The sequence below is a fragment of the Pogona vitticeps genome, chromosome W (genome assembly GCF_051106095.1).
Source record: "Pogona vitticeps strain Pit_001003342236 chromosome W, PviZW2.1, whole genome shotgun sequence".
Taxonomy (NCBI): domain Eukaryota; kingdom Metazoa; phylum Chordata; class Lepidosauria; order Squamata; family Agamidae; genus Pogona; species Pogona vitticeps.
The window spans coordinates 2,080,652-2,100,158 of record NC_135798.1 but is presented as its reverse complement, the minus strand read 5'-3'; the positions used below and the strand labels follow the sequence as shown (position 1 = coordinate 2,100,158).

General features: G+C 42.6%; 2 protein-coding genes across 2 annotated transcripts in view; both read left to right on the top strand.

Moving 5' to 3' along the window:
- LOC144584981 (uncharacterized) overlaps window positions 1–19,507 on the top strand; it is a 464,602-nt gene that overhangs the window by 398,458 nt on the left and 46,637 nt on the right.
- On the top strand, window positions 7,119–10,955 carry LOC144585036 (uncharacterized). Its single transcript, XM_078382475.1, has 2 exons — window positions 7,119–7,307; window positions 9,879–10,955. Exons 1-2 carry the CDS (start codon window positions 7,119–7,121, stop codon window positions 10,953–10,955), a joined length of 1,266 nt encoding a protein of 421 aa, XP_078238601.1.

Here is a 19,507-nt window from a genome sequence, read left to right as displayed (position 1 = left end):
GAAAGAGCTGCTTCTTTCCAGTTACCAGGTGGATTGCAAACTGACAGATTGTTGAGTCACCAAAGAGAAGACGCTGTCCTGAGAGTTTTGGCAAATGATCCAGATGACACATGGTCCAAATTACGGGAAGCAGGACTTCCAGAGGAGGAAGAAGAAATAGTAGAAGCAGTTCAAACGGGCCTGCCTGCCCAAGAAAAAATTCCTAATGAAGAAATAACCACACAGAGGGGAACAGCTGGGGCAGAGGCTGACATTAGTGGCAATGCTGCAGACCGGTCAACTCTAGAGAATAAGTTAGCTGAAGTGATGGCTGATTTATTAGCTTGCCAGAAACAATAGGTGAATGCACACACAGCTAATGAACTTCAAACAAGAAGATACCACGAAATGAAACTACAGATTTTAGAGAAGCAAATTGCTGAGAAACAACAAGCCAGAGACTCAATATCTAACATTGACAGGAGAAACCTACCATATTACCAAGAGGGCGATGACATTTTTTCATTTTTATCACTTTTTGAATCTTCGTGTGCTGATCTGAACGTGCCAACACAATTATATTTAAAACTTCTACGATCACAAGTTTCCGGGGAGTTAGCCACCATTTTAGCAAGAAGTTCCAGCCAAAATTTAACTTGGGAACAGTTTAAAATTTTGGTTTACCAAAGAGAAGGTTTTACACCGGAATTGCTAAGACAACAGTTTAGAAAATTGAGGAAGACCCCTCAAATGAGTTATTCTGCCCTTGCTGATCAAATAGAGGTGTTAGGCGACTGTTGGTTAGAGGCTGCCAAAGTCAATACATTCAAGGACTTAAGAATGCTACTGTATATAGAACATTTTCTAAATTTAGTACCACCAGAGTTGAAGAGTAGCTTATTGGAGAAAAATTGCACAGACCTCCAAACGTTGGCGCTCAAAACCGATGAATTAATTTCCTTCAAGAAGAGTGAACCTATTACCAGAGGAAGGCCTATTCCAGAAGTGCTTAGAAGGCAGAGTCAATATGAATCCAAGAAGACAGTGGTTCCTGAACCAAGACAGTCTTTTGCTGGAGAGCGAAGAAGCATGGGCCCTAGCCAGACTAGGTCACCCTTGACTTGCTTTCAATGCGGAGGAGCCCATTTAAAAAGGGATTGTCCACGACTGACGGGATCAACTAGTCAAGAGGAGAAGCCAGTTGGCAAAACCCCGTTACCTGCCCCACGGAGATTTCAGCAGACACCCTTACCAGCACCAAGGAGATTCGAGAAGGCGCCCATACCGGCTCAACGGAAATACAAATCAACTACCCCAAAGGTCAACTATCTCAGTGCAACACCACTAGAAATACCAGAAGAACAAACAACAGAACCACATGAAGTTAATCAACTAACGAATGTGTCACTCCAGCGACAAGAAGGAGTCAAGCCAAATTTTTCTGAAACCAGTGAAATACAAGCAACAGAGCCAAGGATTGTGCCAAGGATAATGGGCTTACAAGTAGCTCAAGTCTCTACAACAGTAAACCAGCAGACATCCTCAGGGGAGAAATTTTCAGTTATAGATCCCAGTAGCATCCTACCGGAAGAACAGTTATGTTGGTCACTGAAAAGTTTTTCGGAACCAGTAGCCCTACATTTTTCTACAGGAGATTTAACCATAAACGCCTCTAGGGATACCGCTGCAGATATCTCATCAATTAACAAACAGTTTGTGGATCCGGCACTAATCTTGAATAACCTGAGATGTCCAGTGAAAACATATGGATCAGGAGAAATAATCGAGCGATTTGTACCACTCGTGTATGTGCAAATTAGCTACAAGAATTGGAAAGGTGCAAAATATTTATTAGTGCATGAAGGTAAACCTGATTTTTTTATTGGGAAACGATCTAGCATTTCTTAACCACCAACACACTTTAAAATCAGCTTCCATACAAGCAGTGACACGTGCACGAAGCAAAGCAATACAGCAAATCCCAACTGAAGATAACTCTGAGGAGAAATCAGATGGACATGTAACGCAACATCAACCCCTTGCAGATGAAACGGATAGTACAACTGAGATAAAAACTGAACCAGAGGATTTACTAGTACCAATGGGATCAGAGGAATTCAAACGAAAACAGATGGAAGACCCTACATTGGATTCTTTGAGGTCTCAAGCCGACAGTTACGCGGTACAACCGGTACAACAAAAAGTAACCTTTTTGTGGGGACAAAATGGACTATTATACCGAGAATATTTTCCCAAATCAAATGATCAGGCAGAACCAGTACAACAACTAGTCATTCCAAGAGAGTACAGAGAAAGAATTCTGCAACTTGCCCATGATAGTCCAAGTAGCGGACATCTTGGAATTCAAAAAACTTTAAGTAGGATTTCGCAGCATTTTTATTGGCCCGGCATTTCCAAAAATGTCAAGGACTATGTTAATTCCTGCAATTATTATCAGAGAACGGGGAAACAGACCGACAGTACAAAAGCTAATATGCAACTAACTGAAATTCCCGATCAAGTGTTCCAATTTCTTCAAATGGATGTACTAGGACCTTTTGTACCCACGAAGTCAAAGAAAAAATACATCATATCGTTCATCTGTCAAGCCAGCAGATGGATCGAGGCATACGCCATCAGCAATCTTTCGGCCCAAACTATTGCTAGAGTGGTAGTGGATTTATGCTCTAGAATAGGGATACCAACTCAAATTATTTGCGATCAAGCTGGTGCTTTTAAAAGCGAATTGATGAGCCGAATTTGTGAGATCAGCGGAATTAAATTAAACTTTAGCATTCCTTATCATCCAGAATCTCACGGAATGGTGGAAAGAGGACAACAAACCTTGTTGAGGATGATTAAAACCCTAGTCCAAGAATATGGAAACATTTGGGACGAACTATTACCTTTTGTTTTGTTTGCGTACAGAAGTGCACCTCATGTTTCTCTGGGAGGTTTTTCGCCGAGTGAGGTAGTGTTTGGGAAAAACCTACAAGGACCATTAGATCTACTATGATCAGACTGGGAAGGTGTGGTCAGAAGTAGCACGGTTCCAGTTGCGGATTTCGTCTGGAAACTACAAGAAAAACTCCTAGCAGTGCAAGAATTGGCAAGAGACAATTTGTTGAAATCCCAAATAAAACAAAAATACTATCATGACAAGAAGGCCCGTCACCGAGAGTTTGCAGTGGGTGATATGGTATTGGTACTAAACCCGCTCAGACCTTCAAAATTGGAAGTAGTTTGGGAAGGTCCAGGGGAAATCATACAAAAAGTGGGAAATGTGAATTATCTTGTGAAAATGTTAAATTCATCCAAGAAACCAATAACGTATCATGTAAATAGTTTAAAAATGTATAGAGACAGATCGGCAATGGTGTATCAGTGTCATGTGGCGTGTTTTAAACCAGATAATGAACCTACTGACATGGTAACTAAATGGGGTAAAAGTCAAAAGATTGTTCCTAATAATTCTAATTGTAACAATGTGGGGAGAAAAATCGAACATAATGTAACAGATCGTTGAAAAGTTGTATGCTGATATGATATGGTTACCTTGAATCTCTGTTTAAAATGAATTAACTTATTTTTCTGTATACTCATAGAGATATTTAGCTATAAGAACAAATGTGTTACTGGTTACTATTAATCAACTTGTTTACTTGTCTGTATATTGATAGAGATAGGCATTACTGTTATGAATTTAATACTTGATTAAGATAATTGTAAGTTCACATATAGTTTTGTTAACCTTGCATAATCAAATGTTAAGTTAGTAACAAAATAAGAACTTTAATAGTCCTATATTTTGTATCTTTAAGGGGGGGCGTGTCATGAATTTGATTATGAAAATAATGTTGTATTTCATAGGATTTAGTTCAGAGCTGCAACGAAAAAGCTAGAAATCTGCTTATGCCCAGGTGCTAATTAGAGAGAAAATGTACAAGGTCAGTTCTTCTCCAGCTAAAGAAAAAAAAAGAGTTAAGAAGAGCAAGTTGACCCTTATCTTATCTCAGCTCCGATGGACAAGGACATAACTTCTTAATTTAAGGAAGATGGACGAAGGAGAAGGACGGAGAAGAGAGATGGGGGAAGAGTTTGCTTTCACGACAGCCAGAGACGACACATGGAGAGAGATGCGTCTGGCAGAACTTTAATCAGAAGACTGCGTAAGAATGCTTATTTAAGATATAGTTAGACTGTTTTATTATTTTCACTTTATAGAGGAAATGACTGGTGGCTAAGGCTGGGGGTTATTTTGGAAATACTGAAGGACGTTAAAATGAGCTTGTTGAAATAATATCTTTTGTAAATAAAATATAAAAAGACAAATTGTCTGTAAGCTGCCTCCTTGTTTAGACCAAGCTGCTGAAGTAAATTGGATATTTTTGAACTAAGATTGTTTTGATCTGGCCACATTACACTACCAAATGAGGGTCCTAGAGTAATAAAAGAGGAAGAGCAGACCTTCCAGATTGTTTATTTAAAATCGAGACAGACTTGGGTGAAGGAGTGAGAAGTCGCCTAGAGCTAAATTACAGGACCCGGTTTTGCTAGCATTAGGGACTAATCATTCTGAATCCCTCTCTGTCTCGTGTAAAGGCAGTTCTTAGGAACGCTTTTACCACACAACTGACTCTATCTGTACAGCTATTACCTCCTACAACACTCTTCTTGACTCCTTAGTTATCTCTCTTAGCAGTCCAACTAACCTCCCTTCTCATAACCGAGCTACCTCTTGGTTTGATTCTGACTGTTGGCAGGCTAAGAAGCAAGTTAGGTCCCTCTTTCACTCTTTCCGCCTTAACCCTACCCCAGCCTCTTTACATCTCTACCTTATTGCCAGAAGATCCTGCTTATTATTCCTAGACTCAAAAAAAACATCTTTCCGCCCAACGCAAGTGGTCTGACCTGCTTCAAGCAATTCTATCACATAATTACAAGGCCTTCTGGTCTCTGGTTTCTTCCTCCACTACTTCCTTTTCTCCCGATCCTTCCTCCTCTATCTCTTTGGAGGTATGGATAGCCCACTTCTCTACAATTTTTTTCTCCCCGAATTCTAACCCCTCTCCCGATTCCTCACTGCAGGCCCTCTCTGATTGGCCTCCCGTTACCTCTGATGAAATATTGGATTTAATCAGCTCATTGAAATCTGGTAAGGCTCCAGGCCCAGATCAAATCCTCACTGAGATTCTGACCAGTAACCCTCACTGGTGGTCTCACTCCTTGGCCAATCTCTTCACTTTAGTTAACCACTCTGGTATCTTTCCCAACTCCTGGTTAATTTCCACCCTGATCCCAATATTTTAAAAAGGTGATCCCTCCCTACCCAGTAACTACCATCCAATCAGTCTTTTATCCTATATTGGCAAACTCTATTCAAAACTTCTTCTTTCCAAACTTTCTGCTTGGGCCTCTTCCATCAATCTTCCGGGGAAAGAGCAAATAGGCTTTCGCTCTGGAGCCTCCACCCTTGATCACGCTCTTCTTTTGTCTCATCTAGCAGAAAAATACTCCATCCACCATAAATCTAGATTGTTCGCCGCTTTTGTAGATCTTCAAGGTGCCTTTGACTCCGTTAACAGATCTCTTTTATGGGACAAACTATCCCAATGGGGCATTGACCCTCGACTACTCTTTCTGCTTAGGCGCCTTCATTCTTCAAACTCATGCCAGATCCGTCTTCCAAACTCCAATATTCTATCTGATAGGTTTCAAGTCAACAGGGGTGTCCGTCAAGGGTGCATATTAGCCCCCTTACTGTTTAACTTGTTCTTAGCAGATCTTCCCCCTTTCTTATCTAAAGCTGCCAACTCTTCCCCTTCTCTTAATGGTGCCCCTCTTTCAGTCCTCCTTTACGCAGATGATGCAGTCCTGCTCTCCCTTTCCAAAGCCGGCCTGCGTCTCCTTTTAGCCAAATTTCAAGATTACTGTTCCGTTAATGATCTTTGTATAAATTCCTCCAAAACAAAAATAGTTGTTTTTTCTAAATCTAGTCCTTTGTCCTTTTGGTCAGTCGGTACACACTCCTACCAGCAAGTGCCAACATTTAAATACCTTGGGCTCACTTTTCACCACAAACTAAACTGGACTCCACATAAAAAATGGTTATTTCCACATCAACTACCCAACTCAATGCAATTTCAAAATTTCATTATCTTTCGGGCAACCAATTTATCCCAGCAGCCATGCATATTTTTCAGTGTAAGTTCCTATCCCACCTTTTTTATGGGGTGCCCATCTGGATAGAGGCCGTAAACCATGACATTGATTCCATTGCTGCTGCTTTTTTCAGAAAGATCTTAGGTGTTCCCAATATGATCCGCCTCTCCACCATGGTACTCGAATTGGGAACCCACCTTCCGTCTACCCTTGCCTGGGTTACCACCTTCAAATACTGGCTCCGCATCCATCTCCACTCTAACTCTAACTCTCTCCTTTTTGATCTTCTTAGTGATTCTTACACATCAAAATGGTTCCAACTGATCGATTCTAAACTTCTCTCTTTAGGACTGAATCTAGAATCCCTTTTCGATCTTGGATTACAACAGGCCCATTCCTTGATCAAGCACAAACTTTGGCAGCTCGAGTATGAGACACTTTCAGCCGATTTGAACCCCTCCTGTTCTCCCCTTTTTTTCAGTCTTCCTCCTTCCCTAGGACGTCCTTCCAACTACTTCTCTTTACTGACTAATCCTGACCAGAGAAGAGCATTTATGCAAGCTCGTCTGAATATGTTCCCATCGGCGGTCCATGTAGGCCATTTCTCCAAGATTCCCCGTGCAAATAGGCTCTGTTTCTTCTGTCATACTTTACCAGATTCCCTGGATCATATTTTATTTCACTGCCCGGCTCATTCTTCTTTGAGAAAGCTCTGTCTTGAACCGTGGCTTTCTCTTTTTCCCAACTCCCTAGTTTTTTTCCTGAGCGATTCTTATCCTTTGATTACATCTGCCGTTGCTGGATATCTATTGGAAATTTCTATTTTAACCCATAAACTATGATATTCCCCGTTGCTTTGAGAGTATTTTTCACCTTACTTTTCCCTTTGATTATTGTTTGTTTGTACCTATGTTTTCCTGTCGTCTGTTCATATGCCAATAAAGGTATCGAAATCGAAATCGAATTGATACAAAAACATGAAATGTGAAAAGAGTTTCAGCGGGAGAAGAAATCTGCGTTCACATCAAAGGACCCATACTGGGGAGAAACCACATAAATGCATGGAATGTGGAAAGAGCTTTAGTTGCAGTGGTAACCTTACATCACATCAAAGGACCCACACTGGGGAGAAACCACATAAATGCATGGAATGTGGAAAGAGCTTTAGTCAGAGCTCCTGATAAGTTAAGAAGGCATAAGGAGCTCATTCAATTTTGTGCTGGTTTCCACTGGAAAGAATAAACAACAAAATGCTGAAGTAATGCAAAACAGAGAAAAAAGAGAATAAATGGAGTACATTTTGAAGTGCCTCTTGTGATGTCATCTTCACCCTTAAGTTGCGTGCTCCCGTGTCCTTGTCGGGCACACCTGCTGAACACTTTGGACATGATCTCTATGCTGAGTGTTCATGGCTGTAAAATTCAGGTTCTGTTTTCTTTGGCTTATTTTATATAACTTTACAGCATGAATGTGGGATATTTGCTTCCGTAGCCGGGATTCAAAAAAAAAAAAACTTCCAGTATTGCTGCACAATGTTGTGCCTGTGTTGCCAGCAGGAGAAAAAGTTGCCAAGCTTCCCATAGGAGAGGGCAGCCTGAATATTGACAGCAGGACTGGCAGCAGTGAAGATGGTCTGCAAAGGACACCCTCTCTTCTGCTCCCTGCCATCCACACTACCTGAAAGACAGCCCTGACCTTTGCCTTGGGTTTGGGAGAGAAGCGGTGGACTGTCGGACTGTCAGCTTCTGGGATTTCCCCTTGTGGGATGTCGCTCTGTGAACGGTAGTGGTGCTGGAGGACTCCTGCTCCACCTCTTGGCCACTGGAGTGTACAGAACATATGAGTGTTTGCTCACGAGTCCACTCTCAGCCTGACCACCCTTAAGCAAAGGGGCAGCAACGAATGCTCTGCCTGACCTGCTTTTATGCCAACTTCAGCCCCTACAATCCCAGGCGCCTGCCCGTGGCTACAGCAGCCTCAAACTTTCCCGGTGAATCAGCTTCAGGGTTTTGGCTGACTTACACGCAGTTGTTTCTCTGGCTTTCCTATGTGAGTACGTTGAAGAATTAAATTTACTGAATTTCTCAGTGACCTGATCTATACGAACATTTTGACATAAAATTCCTGTACGTAACCTCCACCTCCTAGCTTCTTTATAATCACACGTACCCTTAAAATTCATATTTACCAATATGTGATCTGCTACTTTTATTAACCCTACGTCTGTCTTACAAACTCTAAATCACAATCATTAGATGCAAATATATATAATCTATCCTAAAATAACATAGATGCTGATGAATAAAAAGTAAACTAATTTACATCTCCTTTCACTTCTCTCCAAAAATCCTGCATGTCAGTTCTATTTATCAGTTTATTTCATATGATAATATTATACCTTGTTTCATTCTTGGTAGGGTTTAATTTATCTTCCTCTTCATCCATTAACATTTATCTTTATTTATCAAGACTTTAAACCATTCCATTTTAGCATCCTATCTCCATTTGGTCCCATACTCTGATGACATACCCCAGCAAAGCAACACCCAATTTTCCTTTAAAAAAACCCTAATCCATAAACCCTCACCGCAACATTTAATAATATTTCCCCTCTCTTTTGGCAAGATCCTACCTGGCCACGGTCAAGTGCAAAGTCCTGCACCTTGGAAAAAGAAACCACTTGCACACTTACAAGATGGGGGATACTTGGCTCAGAAAAACTACGAGCGAGAGGGATGTTGGAATTGTTGTAGATCTCAAGCTAAATATGAGCCAACAATGGCTTTTTATTAATCCAGGTTCTCCAGCTCTTCCTTCCCTTTCTCTTTTCATGGGTTCACCATTTTCAATATATTTATGGATTTGCAATGCCTTTAAATAAAGTACTGTACAGTGGAAGAAATTTGCAAGTAAACCATGGAACTTTTCCAGTAAAACCTCAATTCTAATCAAACCCTCTCCTTGTATTTCTGAGTAAGCTGGCTGGATAGCTCTGTGGTTTAAATATCTGGTTGCAGAACCAGAGGTTCCTTGCTGTGTCTCCCACGGATAAGGTCAGCTTGTGTGGCCTTTGGAAACTGCAAGGTCCCAGAACCAGGGAATGGGGAACGGCTTTTGAGTATTCTCTAACTAGAAACCCCCCAAAAAAGGGTTGCCATCAGTCAGAATTGACTTGATGGCCCATGTTTAATAGTATTTTGGATAGTGGTTAATATTAATCAACTATATTTTCCCGTCACTGGCCCTTTGGGAAGTATCAATTCAGGCAAGGGGAGTCCAATGTTGTTTGCACAATACGGCAAATTTTTCAAATGTTGCCAGTCAAGATTTCAGGAGACATATGCCTTTCAAAGGAGTCAAAGACAGAGCAAATTTTTGGTTTGACCTCCAGTTAGATTCTGCTCTCTGCTATATTCTCAAGACATCTCCTTTTTTCTCTATCAGGTAACACACGATGGCCAGAATTATACTTCTTCTGGCCCCGAAAACAGTCAAGTGTCAGGCTGGGAAGAAAAGCTTGGAAAAACCCATGAGCTAAAGGAGAAATGGCTTAAATGCCTGAAGTGTGGAGAAAGATTCAGACCAGTGCCACTAGTTCAGTTTAAAGAACTCACCCTGAGGAGAAATGATACAAAAACATGAAATGTGAAAAAAGTTTCAGCGGGAGAAGAAATCTGCGTTCATATCAAAGTTCCCATACTGGGGAGAAACCACATAAATTCACGGAATGTGGAAAGACCTTTTGTCAGAGCGGTCAGCTTAGGGTACATCAAAGGACCCACACTGGGGAGAAACCATATAAATGCATGGAATGTGGAAAGAGCTTTAGTCGCAGTGGTGACCTTACGCCACATCTAAGGACCCACACTGGGGAGAAACTACATAAATGCATGGAATGTGGAAAGAGCTTTAGTCAAAGTGCTAATCTTAGGTTACATCAAAGGACCCGCACTGGAGAGAAACCATATAAATGCATGGAATGTGGAGAGACCTTTACTCACAGTGGTCATCTTAGGATACATGAAAGAACCCACACTGGGGAGAAACCACATAAATGCACAGAATGTGGAAAGACCTTTTGTCAGAGCGGTCAGCTTAGGGTACATCAAAGGACCCACACTGGGGAGAAACCATATAAATGCATGGAATGTGGAAAGAGCTTTAGTCGCAGTGGTGACCTTACGCCACATCTAAGGACCCACACTGGGGAGAAACTACATAAATGCATGGAATGTGGAAAGAGCTTTAGTCACAGTGCTAATCTTAGGTTACATCAAAGGACCCACACTGGAGAGAAACCATATAAATGCATGGAATGTGGAAAGTGCTTTAGTCTCAGTGGTTACCTTACGTCACATCAAAGGACCCACACTGGGGAGAAACCACATATATGCATGGAATGTGGAAAGAGCTTTAGTCGCAGTGATGCCCTTACGTCACATCAAAGGTCTCACACTGGGGAGAAACCACATAAATGCATGGAATGTGCAAAGAGCTTTAATGACAGGGGTCAGCTTAAGATACATCAAAGGACCCACACTGGGGAGAAACCACATAAGTGCATGGAATGTGGAAAGAGCTTTTTTCAGAGTGGTCAGCTTAGGGTACATCAAAGGACCCACACTGGGGAGAAACCATATAAATGCATGGAATGTGGAAAGAGCTTTAGTCGCAGTGGTGACCTTACGCCGCATCTAAGGGCCCACACTGGGGAGAAACCACATAAATGCATGGAATGTGGAAAGAGCTTTAGTCAGAGTGGTCACCTTAGGGTACATCAAAGGTCTCACACTCGGGAGAAACCACGTAAATGAATGGAATGAGCTTTAGTCGGGGTGATGCCCTTAGGTTACATCAAGGAACCTGCACTGGGGAGAAACCACATGAAAACCACAGAGCTCCTGATAAGTTAAGAAGGCATAAGGAGCTCATTCAATTTTGTGCTGGTTTCCACTGGAAAGAATAAACTACAAAATGCTGAAGTAATGCAAAACAGAGAAAAAAGAGAATAAATGGAGTACATTTTGAAGTGCCTCTTGTGATGTGTTTTACTTCCATTGTTAATTAACAGAGAGATATCACAAAATAGATGTGGAACCTTGTGCTAAAAAATTAAAATAAGCATATATTGTGCAATGGAAGCTTTTACAAAATTAGTGTAAATATTTATTTATTTATTTATTTTATTTATATCCCGCCTATCTGGTCGTATGAGGACCACTCTAGGCGGCTAACAACATAAAAAAAAATACAATAATATACACAAAGCCATTTTATGCAACAAAAAAAAAATATATATATACTAAACAAAATGGGGAGCTATAGGAAAAGAAAAAAATCGTCAGGAGTTATCTGTTGGGAAGGCCTGCCCAAACATCCATGTTTTTAATTGTTTCTTGAAAATACCCAGCGAGGGAGCCGTGCGAATCTCAGGGGGAAGGTTGTTCCAGAGACGAGGAGCCACCGCCGAGCAGGCCCAATTTCTGGTCTTTTCCTTCTGGGCCTCCCACGGCGTTAGGCTCCTCAGTCTCACCTCCTGGCTCGCACGAGTGACACGGGTAGACCTTGGTGGGAGAAGGCGTTCCGCCAGGTATCGAGGTCCTAAACCGTTTAGGGCTTTATATGTAAGCATCAACACTTTGAAGTCGATGCGGAAACGGATGGGCAGCCAATGCAGTGCGGCCAGAGTGGGTGAAATATGTTGGTATCTTCTCACCCCACTGAGTAATCTGGCTGCCGCGTTCTGCACCACCTGTAGTTTCCGCAGCAGCCTCAAAGGCAACCCCACGTACAGCGCATTGCAGTGATCTAATCTTGAGATTACGAGCGCATGCACCAAGGTAGTGAGCGCCCCAACATCAAGGTAGGATCGCAGCTGGGCTATCCACCTAAGATGAAAGAAGGCAGTACGGACCACAGACACCACCTGAGGTTCCATAGTGAGCGCCGGGTCCAGATGGATCCCCAGACTGCGGACCCCATCCCTGACGGGCAGGGTCAACCCCCCATAAGTGAGGGAGTTTCCCAGATCCCCTGATGTGGGGGCGCCCACCCTTAGCACCTCCATCTTGTCCGGGTTCAGCCTCAGCCCGTTCTCCTGCATCCATTCCAGTACGGTCTCCAGGCAGCGCTGAAGGGACAGGAGGACATTTCCTGTGGTTGGTAAAAAGGAGCTGTGGAGCTGTGTGTCATCCGCATACTGATGACACAATGCTCCACACCCCCTGATGACCCCACCCAGCGGCCTCATATAGATATTAAACAGCATTGGGAAGATGATCGACCCCTGTGGGACCCCACAATTGAGGATCCACGGGGCCGAGACACTCTCCCCAAGCTGTACTCTCTGGGGACGGTCCTCCAAGAAGGAACGGAGCCAGGCCAAAGCCAGGGCACCTATTCCCAACTCGGAGAGCCTCCCCAGGAGGATACCGTGGTCAATGGTATCAAAGGCCACTGAGATACGTATCTAGGAGAACCAGCAGAGACATTTTGCCCCTCTTGGCCTCCCTCAATAGGTCATGACACAGGGCGACCAATGCCGTTTCTGTACCATGGCGCAGCCTGAAGCCCGACTGGAATGGATCCAGGGCATATGTTTCGTCCAGAAGCGCCTGAAGCTGATCGGCCACCACCCTCTCGACTACCTTGCTTAAGAAAGAAACGTTGGCGACGGGCCTGTAGTTGCCAATTTCGTCCGCCACCAAACTAGGTTTCTTTCTAATGGGCCTAATGAGTGTCTCCTTGAGGGCAGAAGGGAATCTGCCCTCAAGGAATGACCCATTAATTATTACAGTGGCCCATTCCATTGTTAAGGACCTGGCTGCCTTAATTAGCCAGGCCGGGCAAGGGTCCAAGGAGGAGGTGGTGGCACGACAGCGATCAAGCACCCTGGCCACAGTATCGGGCGTGACAGGCTGAAAGGAATCAAGTATCACCGGGCAAGACGGAGCGCTGGACATCTCAGCTTGACTCACTGTATTCAAAAAAGGAGAGCGGTCCCGGCAGATGGCCTCCACTTTCGATTTAAAAAAGGCTGCAAATTGGTCCAGTGAAAAACTAGGGGGAGGCCCATCACTCGGACCAATTCCAGATAGTTCGCGCATTCTACGGAATAATTCCGCCTGCTGATTAGAGGCTTCGCTTATCCGGTTAGCGAGATATGTTCGACTAGCAGCCTTTACCTTCGCCAGGTAAAGGTTAGTAGCGACCTTGACAGCTATACAATTGAAATCCGTCGGGCTCTTTCTCCATTTGCGCTCTAGCCGTCTCCTGACCCGCTTCGACGCTGGAGATCCTGGTTATACCAGGGCGCCGGGCGGTCTCTGTGGTGGAGAGGGCGTTTAGGAGTGATCGTGTCTACGGCGCTAGTCATGGCGGTAAACCAGCCGTGGACCAGAGCCTCGACAGGAGCACCAGCCAGATGCCCCTCCGAACCAACGTGCTCTATCTGACCCATGATTCCCCTCCTGCAGGACACTTTGTTCAGTAAAAAACTCTGCACTTACACGGGAATTCTGGTGGCCCCGGGTTTGACCTGATGGGTTATAATAAGATAGCTGTCAGGATCGCAACTAACCGTTACCTGGCTGCTAGAAGATCTCACTTCACTGACTGGATAAGCGAAGCTTCCAATCAGCAGGCGGAACTCTTCCGTATAGTTCACACTCTATCCGGAATTGGTCTGGGTGAAGGGCCTCCCACTAGCATCTCACCTCACCAATTTGCAGCATTTTTAAAATCAAAAGTGGAGGCCATCCACCGTGACCTTTCTCCTTTTTTAAATACAATGGATTGAGCAGAGATGTCCAGCGCTCCGCCTTGCCCGGTAATTCTTGACTCCTTTTTAGCCTGTAACACCAGATTTGGTGGATAAAGCGCTTGATCGCTGTCGGGCCACCACGTCTTCTCTCAACCCTTGCCTGGCCTGGCTAATCAAAGCTGCCAGGCCGGTAACAACTGAATGGGCCACGACAATAATTAATGGGTCTCTCCAGGAGGGCAAGGTTCCCCTCTCCCTCAAGGAGACACTTATTAGGCCTATTAGGTATAAATCAAATTTGGTGGCGGACGACATTGGAAATTATAGGCCTGTCGCCAATGTTTCCTTCCTCAGCAAAGTGGTTGAGAGGGTGGTGGCAGATCAGCTTCAGGCGCTTCTGGACGAAACCAACGTTCTGGGCCCATTTCAGTCGGGCTTCAGAGAGAGAGAGAGAGAGAGAGAGAGAGAGAGAGAGAGAGAGAGAGAGAGAAGGGGAATATTCTGCCCAGAGAGAAGCCCGTGAGCATGTGATGGAGGTGTGGAAAAAAGGGGGGGGGAAAGAGTGTGCCTTTTTGGCCTTCCTGGCAGAGCTGCAGGGATGCCCTTTTATGTGTGTGTGTGTGTGTGTGTGTGTGTGTGTAAAACGGAGCTGAACCATTAATTAACACTGAGGTTTTAAACTCGGAAAGTGAGATGGGTGGGGGAGTTCTCATTACTCCTCAGACCTTCTCTCACACAGGTCACCCCCCTTTTGCAAGCTTCTTGCCATCTTTCAACTTGCCCAGAGAGAGCCTTCCTTCCGAGAGAGCGGGGCTCTTCCTTCCCCCTTCATCAGGCCCCAGAAATCTGAGTGGAAGTGCTGGTTTTAAAAAAGAGGGGAGTGGGATCCAGGCCCCAGAGATCCCCTCTCCCATTTGAATTCCCCCTCCGCCTCCCTCTGGAGGAGACCCAGAGGAAAAAATTGCCTTCATTTCCAGTGGGAAAACAAACCTTTCTCTAAAGCTTTAAACGAGGTGCTGAGCCAGGGAGAGTCCCTGCCCCGGGTGTCTTCCACAACTGGGAGGGGGGTCCCCTCTTCCTCCTCTCCCCCTTCCTGCCAGGCTCTACCTTGAAGGGACGTTTTAAGCCTCCCGTTCCACCTAAAAAAGACGCCTTGCCCATGATCCTGAAACCTCTTCAGGAAAACTCAGCCCCCCTGTGAGTGGGTTCTCTGTTACCAGTGGGCATTTCCTTACTCGAACGATTAATACCACCGAGTTAATCTTGCATTAGAATCCTTCATCTTGTTTAACCATTGTAATGGCGCATGATCAATCATCAAAATAAAAGGAGCGCCTAACAAGTAATATTTAAAAGATTGAATAGCACATTTTACAGCTAATGCTTCCTTTTCAATGGTAGCATATCGTCTTTCTCTCGCTTAATTTCTTACTAATATACATAATTGGTTATTCCTTTTGACCTTCATTCTGAGAAAGGACAGCTCCAATTTCTCTGTCAGAAGCATCAGTCTGTACAATAAAAGTTTTCTGAAAATCTGAGGCATATCGATGAGGCAATCCACTTAATATATTCTTTACTTTCTCAAAAGCAATTTGTTCTGATTGCCCCCATATTATGTTTTTACATTTCTTTTTCTTAGTTAAATCTGTCAAGGGAGCTGTCAATTCTGAACAGTTTGGTATGAATTGTCTATAATACCCCGCTAACCCCAGAAATTGTTGCACTTCTTTCTTGTCTACCTTTTCTGACACTGGTCAAATTTTCCCTTCTTCTATCAAAAATCCTAAATATTTTATTCCTCGACGAGCTATTTTACATTTAGAAGGACTAACTCTCAGATTAGCTTGCCTTAACTCGGTTAATACCTTTTCTAAATGTATCACATGTTCTCCGAAGGTTTTACTATATATTAATATATCATCAATATAGGCGGCTGCAAATTCTTTCACGGGTTCTAAAACTTTATCCATTACCCTCTGGAAGGTAGCAGAGGCTCCATGCAATCTGAACAGCATTCTTGAAAATTGATAAAATTTATTTATTTATTTATTTATTTATTTATTTATTTATTTATTGGACTTATATACCGCCCCATAGCGCTACAAGCACTCTCCAGGCGGTTTACAATTTAATTATACAGGCTACACATTGCCCCCCCAGCAAGCTGGGTACTCATTTTACCGACCTCGGAAGGATGGAAGGCTGAGTCAACCTTGAGCCGGCTACCTGGGATTTGAACCCCAGGTCGTGAGCATAGTTTTAGCTGCAGTACAGCGTTTTAACCACTGCGCCATGAGGCTCAGTTAAAAGCCTTTAAGAGTGACAAAAGCTGCCTTCTCTTTATCTTCATCTCTTAATGGAATTTGCCAGTATCCTTTCACTAGATCTAGAGAGCTTAGTACAGTAGCTCCTCCTATTCTTTCTAACTGATCCTCAATCTTAGGCATTGGGAATGCCTCAAATTTAGATATATCATTTAACTTTCTAAAATATATACACAATCTAATATTCCCATCAGATTTAGGTACCATAACCAGATAACTTCTCCAAGGGCTATAAGAAGCCTCGACGACAGCTAACGCGAACATTTCATCCACGTCTTTATTAATTTTTTTAAAGATGATATGGCCAATTATGTGCTCCAGATATTACTAATTTTCCTGGTTCTGTATTAATACAATGTACTCCCATATTGGTAAATCCAGGTTTATTATAAAACACATATTTAAATTTTGATTCCAATTTCCTAATTTCCATTTTTTTTTGCAGATCATCTAAATTTTCTTCCAATTTTAACTCTTCTTCTGGTAATTTTCACATCTGAACAGCTGGCCCAAAATCTTCATCCTCTATTTCCCCTACAAAACTATCTCTTTTCATCCACTCCTTTAATAGGTTTACGTAGTAAATACTGGAATTTTTTCTTTTATCTGGAGTGGCTATTTCATAATTAATTTCATTCAATCTTCTAATTACTACGTATGGTCCCTGCCATCTTGCAAATAATTTTGACTGTTCAGTTGGTAGTAACAACAAAATTTTATCACCGGCTTCAAAGACTCTCTTTCTCACCTTCCTATGATATCTTTGTTTTTGCCCCATTTGAGTCCTTTTTAACTGCTCCTTAGTTTCTTTAGCCACATGGTTCAGATGTTCCCTCATCTCAGTAATTTGCTTAATTTGTAACTGAGACACATCCTTGCCAAATTCCCAACTTTCTTTTACCAAATCTAGAACTCCCCTACGGTTCCTTCCATATAATAATTCAAATGGAGAAAACCCTGTAGAAGCTTGTGGCACTTCTCTAATGGCAAACAATAATGGGGCAACTAGTAAGTGCCAATTCTTTGGTTTATCTATAACTAATTTCCTCAACATGCTTTTTAAAGTTTTATTAAACCTTTCAACAAGACCATTAGTTTGAGGGTGATATATGGTAGTTTTTAAAGGTCTTACATCTAATAACTTCCACATTTCTTTAAAGGTTTGACTCATAAAATTTGACCCCTGGTCAGTGATTACTTCTTTAGGAAATCCCAATCTTGAAAAAAATCTGCATTAATTCTTTAGCTAAGACTTTAGCAGAAGTGGTTAAGGGAATTGCCTCAGGATATCTTGTCGCATAGTCCACCAATACCAAAATCTAATTGTAACCTGCATTCAATTTAGTCAAAGGTCCTATTATGTCTAAACCAATCCGTTCAAAAGGTACATCAACCAAAGGCATTGGTATCAATTCAGCTCCAGGTTCTGGTTTTGATTGAGTTATTTGACATTGCTTGCATGTTTTACAATATTTTTCTATATCCGCCCAAATATTGGGCCACCAAAACCTCTGTAAGATTCTAGCACTCATTTTTTGGACTGCCAAGTGCCCAGCCAGGGGTACATCATGAGCTAATTGTAGGATATTTCCTCTCCAGTTTTTAGGCACCACTAGTTGTGGTATACCATCAATTGATATCCTATACAATAAACCATCACGTAACTCGAAGCCTACTTCTCCATTTATCACCGCCCCTTCTTCTCTTGCTTTTTCCATAAATTTAACCAAGGAATCATCATCTTGTTGCCGAAGTCGGGTAGTTTGTCTGGATACACCTTCAAACATTTCATTTATATTTTCTTTACCGCATTCTCCTTGCATAACTTCCGTAGAAGTCATTAATTCTTTCATTTCTAACCAATCTCTTCCTAAAATCATTTCTCTAACCAAACCAGGTACAATACCAATTTCCAATTCCCCTTTCACATTGTTAATTTCAACCATCGCAATAGCAGTTTGATATGTTTTTATATCACCATGTATACATCTAGCAGTTACCTCCCCCTTTTCCACAATCCCCTTCAAGTCTTTCACCAAAGTTTTCCCACTTCCAGAGTCAATTAGAGCCTTTTTAAGTTCACCATTCACATAAGCAGTAACTTTCCATCCATTTTTCCGTTCCCCATTACCCCCAGTCACCTGACTCCAATCTTTAATCCAGGAACAATCTACTCCTGGGCAATTTTTCTTCTGATGTTCTATGGACCAACAATGGAAACAAGCCCATTTGAATTCTCTGGGCTCTCTCCAATTTGGATAGGCTTCCATAATCTTGTGTTTTGAGCCTCCCAGTTTGCTGATTTCCACTTTCATATCTTGTGCAGGACACTGTGAAGCACCCACGTTGCTCCCAGATGCCATTTTCTCTCTAACCCTTGCCTTCTCGGTGTATGCCCAGTTGTTATCGCATGATCCCTCTTCAGGAATGCAAAAGTCTTCAACCAATCGTATCGCTGCTTCCAAGTCACAAGGGTGGTTTCTTTGCACCCAAGCTCTCATACTCGTGGGTAACTTGGTTACCAATTGTTCCAAGATGATTTCATCCAGTATTTGCTCCTTACTTTTTCCTTCAGGTCTGATTCATCTCATCAGGTTAGCTTTTAATTTTTGGACTAAGGTGCGGGGGTGTAGTTCATTTTTCCATTTCAAACCGCAAAATTTCTTGCGATAAGCTTCTTCTGTTAAGTTAAGCATTTGCAAAATGGTTAATTTTACTTTATTATATTGCAACGCTTCGCTAGGAAGTAAGGTGTCAACTATTTCTTGTAGGTTACTGGACAAACAAGGTGTTAAAATTAAGGTCCATTGCTCTTCAGGCCATCCAGCAGCGAGTGCTACTCTCTCAAATGTATTTAAGTACACCTCAGGGTCATCATCGGTTGTCATTTTCTGTAACCTGATAGGAGCTGGACCTGCCACCCATGTACTCTTTTTCGCGATTTCTTCCTTTAATTCTTTCCTGTCTATACTTTTTGCTAGTTGAGATAATATTAGATTCTGTTGTTCTACTAATAGATTAATTATCCTTTCTTGTCTCACGATCGTCTGTTTTACGTCCCCATCTTTCTCCGTTGGTGTCTCTGGAACTGCCCTGCGCTGGGTGCCAATGTGAGTGTGTTCTCTGTTACCAATGGGCATTTCCTTACTCGGAGACACAAGAGAAGATTCTGAAGTGTTCAATAAAGAATTTTTATTGACAAAACTATAACTTCTTTGCTTTTAACATTGGAACCATGAACAGATAACTAGGGAGGGGAGTTCTCCCAAAACCACAA